The sequence below is a fragment of the Aulonocara stuartgranti genome, assembly GCF_965226115.1.
Source record: "Aulonocara stuartgranti genome assembly, chromosome: 17".
NCBI lineage: Eukaryota > Metazoa > Chordata > Actinopteri > Cichliformes > Cichlidae > Aulonocara > Aulonocara stuartgranti.
In genome coordinates, this window is record NC_138953.1 from 5,325,113 (window position 1) to 5,331,697 (window position 6,585).

At 45.1% G+C, this 6,585-nt stretch overlaps 1 protein-coding gene across 1 annotated transcript; it reads right to left on the bottom strand.

Annotated features, from left to right (window-relative positions):
* Window positions 1-1,601: 1,601 nt before the first annotated feature.
* On the bottom strand, window positions 1,602-4,872 carry LOC309692774 (uncharacterized protein). Its single transcript, XM_082511578.1, has 2 exons — window positions 4,795-4,872; window positions 1,602-2,420 (listed from the first exon to the last, which is right to left on the bottom strand). The coding sequence occupies exon 2, from the start codon at window positions 2,385-2,387 to the stop codon at window positions 1,641-1,643; it is 747 nt and encodes a 248-aa protein (XP_082367704.1). The 5' UTR covers window positions 2,388-2,420; window positions 4,795-4,872; the 3' UTR covers window positions 1,602-1,640.
* Window positions 4,873-6,585: the final 1,713 nt, after the last annotated feature.

A 6,585-nucleotide genomic window follows, 5' to 3' on the forward strand; every position in this document is an offset into this window, starting at 1 on the left:
ACTTTTCCCATGTCGCCATTCCACAAATGTATGAAACATGCCGCATGACCGTCATGTCAGTGCCGCCTCTGTCAGTGCGCCCCAGGGCAGTTGTGGCTACAATGTAGCTTGCTATTGCCAGTGTGTGAATGTGTGTGTGAATGGGTGAATGACTGAATGTAGTGTAAAGCGCTTTGGGGTCCTTAGGGACTGAGTAAAGCGCTATACAAATGCAGGCCATGTTTGAACTGAGCCAAGCTGAAAACTACGCAAGCCCTACAGTAAAGTTTCCTCTTCAGCTTTGACTTAGATCATAACTACTTGGTGAGTGGTAAAATGATGAACAACTGCATTGAGATAATTTGCAGTATAATTTAAGTTATGTTTATTTAAAACTAATTATAGAGACTGGGAAGGATGTCTTTCAGAATTCAAGCCTTAGAATTTTTTTATTTTTTATGTTTCAAAGTTAAAGTGCACTTTGTTGCTACACTGCTAATACAGCAGCTTTCATTAAATACAACTGTTGCAGTAAAATGGAAATTATGTATTCGTGTTTTTTTTTTTTTTTTTTGCTATTTATTTTATCGCAAGTCATATCGTTATTATAGTATTGATCAGTTATCGCACATCGCAGGTTTTCCTAATATCGTGCAGCCCTAGTCATGTGTGTAGTATTTTTTGTGGTGATCTGACTGTTGTTGTTACCACGAGATTTGGTGAAAGTGTTGTTTCCTTTTGTCAGAATTTGAGATAAAGTTTTCAAGAGTGCTAAAAAAGCTTGCTGAGAGCATCTTGTTTCCTGTGTGGTCTGTGTGGCTCAGCTCAATCCAACACAGGAAACTAAAGAAATGCCTTCACTGTGAACAGCTTCCTGTTTGAACTGAAGTTAACGGTACACAGTCAGTATGCTGATGCTGGGAAGAGGTGTCTTCTTAAAAATATCCCTATAATTAACTAGAAGTAGTGGGATTTTCATTCTGACAGTAAGTTGTGTTACTTAACTTCCACAGGCTTAGTGATGCAGTTTCATTCATTTATTCTGAGAAGCTGTTGCAGCATATTGCCAAAGTTTCACAATGAAGCTCAAGAGGGCTTTCAGTTTTAAATATTGACAGAGCAGTGGGACTGTGCTAACACAATACAGCAAACCAATCAAACAGAGAGAGTAAAAAGGTATGACCTGCAAAGTAAGAATAAAGGTCTGCTGCAGTCTGCAGTTTAGGTAAAATAAAAAGGCCCCAGACACTATTTGATGAATCATCTATCTTACTTGGAAAAGCAGTCACTTTCTAAGAACAGGAAGTTATTTCAAAGGAGGCTCTTAACACAAGAATATAAAAAGAATTAGACATCAATCCTAGTCCCTCAGCCCCCCCTCACTTTTGCAATAAGTACCACATCCTTACTAAGAACATCTGCTATGATTAAATATTGCAGAAGAAACTTCTGGACAGTTGGTTTATATTAAAATATTAAAAAATATATTTAAAGAAACCCTACCTAAAACAGCTAAGACCTAAGAATAGGCTATGAATATATATATATATATATATATATATATATATATATATATATATATATATATATATATATATATATATATATAAAAAACACCCAGCACGCCCCTGCGGGTGGTTTATCCTTCAAGCTCGGGTCCTCTACCAGAGGCCTGGGAGCTTGAGGGTCCTGCGCAGTATCTTAGCTGTTCCCAGGACTGCGCTCTTCTGGACAGAGATCTCCGATGTTATTCCCGGGATCTGCTGGAGCCACTCGCCTAGCTTGGGAGTCACCGCACCTAGTGCTCCGATTACCACGGGGACCACCGTTACCTTCACCCTCCACATCCTCTCGAGCTCTTCTCTGAGCCCTTGGTATTTCTCCAGCTTCTCGTGTTCCTTCTTCCTGATATTGCTGTCATTCGGAACCGCTACATCGATCACTACGGCCGTCTTCTTCTGTTTGTCTACCACCACTATGTCCGGTTGGTTAGCCACCACCATTTTGTCCGTCTGTATCTGGAAGTCCCACAGGATCTTAGCTCGGTCATTCTCCACCACCCTTGGGGGCATCTCCCATTTTGACCTCGGGACTTCCAGATTATACTCGGCACAGATGTTCCTGTACACTATGCCGGCCACTTGGTTATGGCGTTCCATGTATGCCTTGCCTGCTAGCATCTTGCACCCTGCTGTTATGTGCTGGATTGTCTCTGGGGCATCTTTACACAGCCTGCACCTGGGGTCTTGCCTGGTGTGATAGACCCCAGCCTCTATGGATCTTGTGCTCAGAGCTTGTTCTTGTGCTGCCATGATTAGTGCCTCTGTGCTGTCTTTCAGTCCAGCTTTGTCCAGCCACTGGTAGGATTTCTGGATATCAGCCACCTCCTCTATCTGCCGGTGGTACATACCGTGCAGGGGCCTGTCCTTCCATGATGGTTCCTCATCTCCCTCCTCTTGGGTTTCTGCTGCCTGAGGTATTCACTGAGCACTTGGTCAGTTGGGGCTTGGTTCTATACAAAGACTGGCATGAATGAATAAATACTACATACATACATACATAGCCCCAAGTGCGATAGGATATATATATATATATATATATATATATATATATATATATATATATATATATATACATATATATATATATATATTTGCTTGGCAGTTTCCAAGGCCTCAGGTATGGACAGCTTGCTGTATTTCTTAGGCACCTTATTTGTCGCACCTTTCTGCAACTCCGTTAGTTGGCTAACCTCCCTCCGTGCTACTTTGATCTTGCCCTCTAGCCTCCTTCTCCATGGAGGGTACTGCCCCTTGTGGCTGTTCAACTTGTAGCCAAGCATCTCACTGATCACTGCTGCCGTATTGTAGATCAGCTTGTTAGTGTCGGTAACCGTGGTTGTAGGTATTGTCCGTAGTGCTGCATTAACATCATCTAGCAGACCTTCTGAGGGTACTTCGCGTAATCTTGGTAACCGGCTACGGGGGATCCAGGTTTCAAGCTTGGCCATGATCCTATTTTTCAGGTCAGTTCCTCTCGCACTCAACGATCCTTCTCCTATCGCACTTGGGGCTATGTACCCAATCTCGGGTGGGGGTGATGATATCTCCCCCCTGACCTGGCGTCCTGACTCCTCCTTGCCGTAGCATTTGTGTTGTACCTCGTCAATCTCTAGCTGTGAGAGCAGTCCCTTCTTTCGAATGTTGGAACACTGAGCTACTAGTTGTTTCGCCGTCATTGTGGATGTTGGGTATCGAAGAATCCATAGGTCCCTCATCCTATTCATGTAGAATAGCAAAGGTGTACTCTCAGTGGCAAGGGAACAATAAGAGAACAGCACCACCAAGGCTGGAGACAGAACAATACTGGAAGAGCATATGGGAGAAGGATGCAACCCATAACGGCAATGCTCAGTGGCTAGAGGATCTGATGGCAGACCACAGCGACCTCCCTGAACAGGGTCCAGTAACCATCACAGTGGCAGATATCCAAGAAAGGGTCTCCAGTATGAAGAGTTGGACAGCACCAGGGCCCGACATGGTTCACACCTACTGGCTGAAGAAGCTGACTGCACTCCACGAGCGTCTGGCAGCACAAATGAACCAGCTGCTAGTTAACGAAAGACACCCGGAATGGCTAACTGAAGGCCGGACGGTCCTGATCCCCAAGGACCCCAAGAAGGGACCGGTCCCCTCCAACTACCGACCAATAACCTGCCTCAGTACTACATGGAAGCTCCTGTCAGGTATCATATCGGCTAAGATGAACCGGCACATGGGTCAATACATGAGCGGGACACAGAAAGGAATTGGCAAGAATACCAGAGGTGCAAAACACCAGCTACTGGTAGACAGAACAATCAGCCGAGACTGCAAGACCAGACTGACCAACCTGTGCACTGCCTGGATTGATTACAAGAAGGCCTATGACTCAATGCCCCACAGCTGGATACTGGAATGCCTAGAATTGTACAAGATCAATGGGACCCTAAGAGCCTTCATCAGGAACTCAATGGGGATGTGGCGTACAACACTAGAGGCCAACTCCAAGCCCATAGCACAAGTTACCATCAAGTGCGGGATCTACCAAGGAGATGCTCTGTCCCCACTGCTGTTCTGCATAGGCCTGAACCCCCTCAGTGAGATCATTAACAAGACTGGCTACGGATACCGACTACGGAACGGAGCAGTTGTCAGCCACCTCCTGTACATGGATGACATCAAGCTGTATGCCAAGAGTGAACGAGACATCGATTCACTGATCCACACTACCAGGCTATACAGCAATGACATTGGAATGTCGTTCGGACTGGAGAAGTGTAGTCGGATGGTAACAAAGAGAGGGAAGGTAGTCAGAACTGAGGGGATTGAACTACCAGAAGGCAACATTGCAGACATAGAGGACAGTTACAAGTACCTGGGGATCCCGCAGGCAAATGGGAACCATGAAGAGGCCGCTAGAAAGGCTGCAACCACCAAGTACCTGCAGAGGGTCAGGCAAGTCCTGAGGAGTCAGCTGAATGGTAAGAACAAGATCCGGGCCATCAACACATACGCCCTGCCCGTGATCAGATACCCTGCTGGGGTAATAAGCTGGCCAAAGGAGGAGATAGAAACCACTGACATAAAGACAAGAAAGCTCCTTACCATGCATGGAGGGTTTCACCCCAAGTCCAGCACCCTGAGGCTGTACGATAAGCGGAAGGAAGGGGGCCGGGGACTGGTGAGTGTCAGCACCACAGTCCAGGATGAGACAAGGAACATCCAAGAATACATTGGAAAGATGGCCCCAACTGACCGAGTGCTCAGTGAATACCTCAGGCAGCAGAAACCCAAGAAAGAGGAGGGAGACGAGGAACCATCATGGAAGGACAGGCCCCTGCACGGTATGTACCACCGGCAGATAGAGGAGGTGGCTGATATCCAGAAATCCTACCAGTGGCTGGACAAAGCTGGACTGAAAGACAGCACAGAGGCACTAATCATGGCAGCACAAGAACAAGCTCTGAGCACAAGATCCATAGAGGCTGGGGTCTATCACACCAGGCAAGACCCCAGGTGCAGGCTGTGTAAAGATGCCCCAGAGACAATCCAGCACATAACAGCAGGGTGCAAGATGCTAGCAGGCAAGGCATACATGGAACGCCATAACCAAGTGGCCGGCATAGTGTACAGGAACATCTGTGCTGAGTACAACCTGGAAGTCCCGAGGTCAAAATGGGAGATGCCCCCAAGGGTGGTGGAGAATGACCGAGCTAAGATCCTGTGGGACTTCCAGATACAGACGGACAAAATGGTGGTGGCTAACCAACCGGACATAGTGGTGGTAGACAAACAGAAGAAGGCGGCTGTAGTGATCGATGTAGCGGTTCCGAATGACAGCAATATCAGGAAGAAGGAACACGAGAAGCTGGAGAAATACCAAGGGCTCAGAGAAGAGCTCGAGAGGATGTGGAGGGTGAAGGTAACGGTGGTCCCCGTGGTAATCGGAGCACTAGGTGCGGTGACTCCCAAGCTAGGCGAGTGGCTCCAGCAGATCCCGGGAACAACATCGGAAATCTCTGTCCAGAAGAGCGCAGTCCTGGGAACAGCTAAGATACTGCGCAGGACCCTCAAGCTCCCAGGCCTCTGGTAGAGGACCCGAGCTTGAAGGATAAACCGCCCGCAGGGGCGTGCTGGGTGTTTTTTATATATATATATATATATATATATATATATATATATATATATATATATATATATATCTAATTCAGTGCGACCATAAAACAACTTAATCCATTGAATAAAGTCTAGCACTCATGCCTGTCCAACATAGAAAGCTGAAACCAAGATACAGCTAGCATAATCTAGCAAAGAAAAAACAAGCAGGTATAACTGCCGGGCTGGTCTCCATTCAAATATAGCACAACTATAATTCACCAATTATACCTTTACAACTGACTTCTTTAATTAGTTGTACTAACCTTAACCAGTAAATGAAATGTTAAAAGGTAAAACTAGCATATTTTAGCTATGTGCAAGTCTTAGCTAGCAGCTCAACACCTTGTGTCGCTGCAAGTTTGCCAGTTGATTTTCTGTTCCTTTTTAAAATTAATTTGCTTTTTATGTAATTCATTTAGTTAGTATTTATTCATTCATGCCAGTCTTTGTATAGAACCAAGCCAGCCATTCCTTGTCAAGGTTAAGCTAACCCTCTTTTGGCTCTAACTTCATATGGTTAATGTATCTCTTTTTTATTTGCATTTTGGCGTCACTAAAGTTTAAGCAAACATGAATTGTGCTTTCATTTGAAGACATCATTAATGTTGCAACATAGAACAGCGCTATGCCACAAATACTACTTTGGCAAATGGTGTTTATGGCACAAGCAATATTGTTTTAGTCTTATTATATAAGCCATTTTTGAAAGTGACTAACTACAGGTCCTCACAGTTTGTTGGCCATGTGTGTTACTATGAGTGCAGCTATTTGGCAGAGTAGTGTGACAGTACAACTCGCCGACTGATTTCAAGTGTGCATGTTAACCTGCTCTTTTATCTCAAGGCCTGTTGTGTGGACTAGCTACAGATGTCCTGGTTTAACCAGACACTAGAATTATGTAATGTTT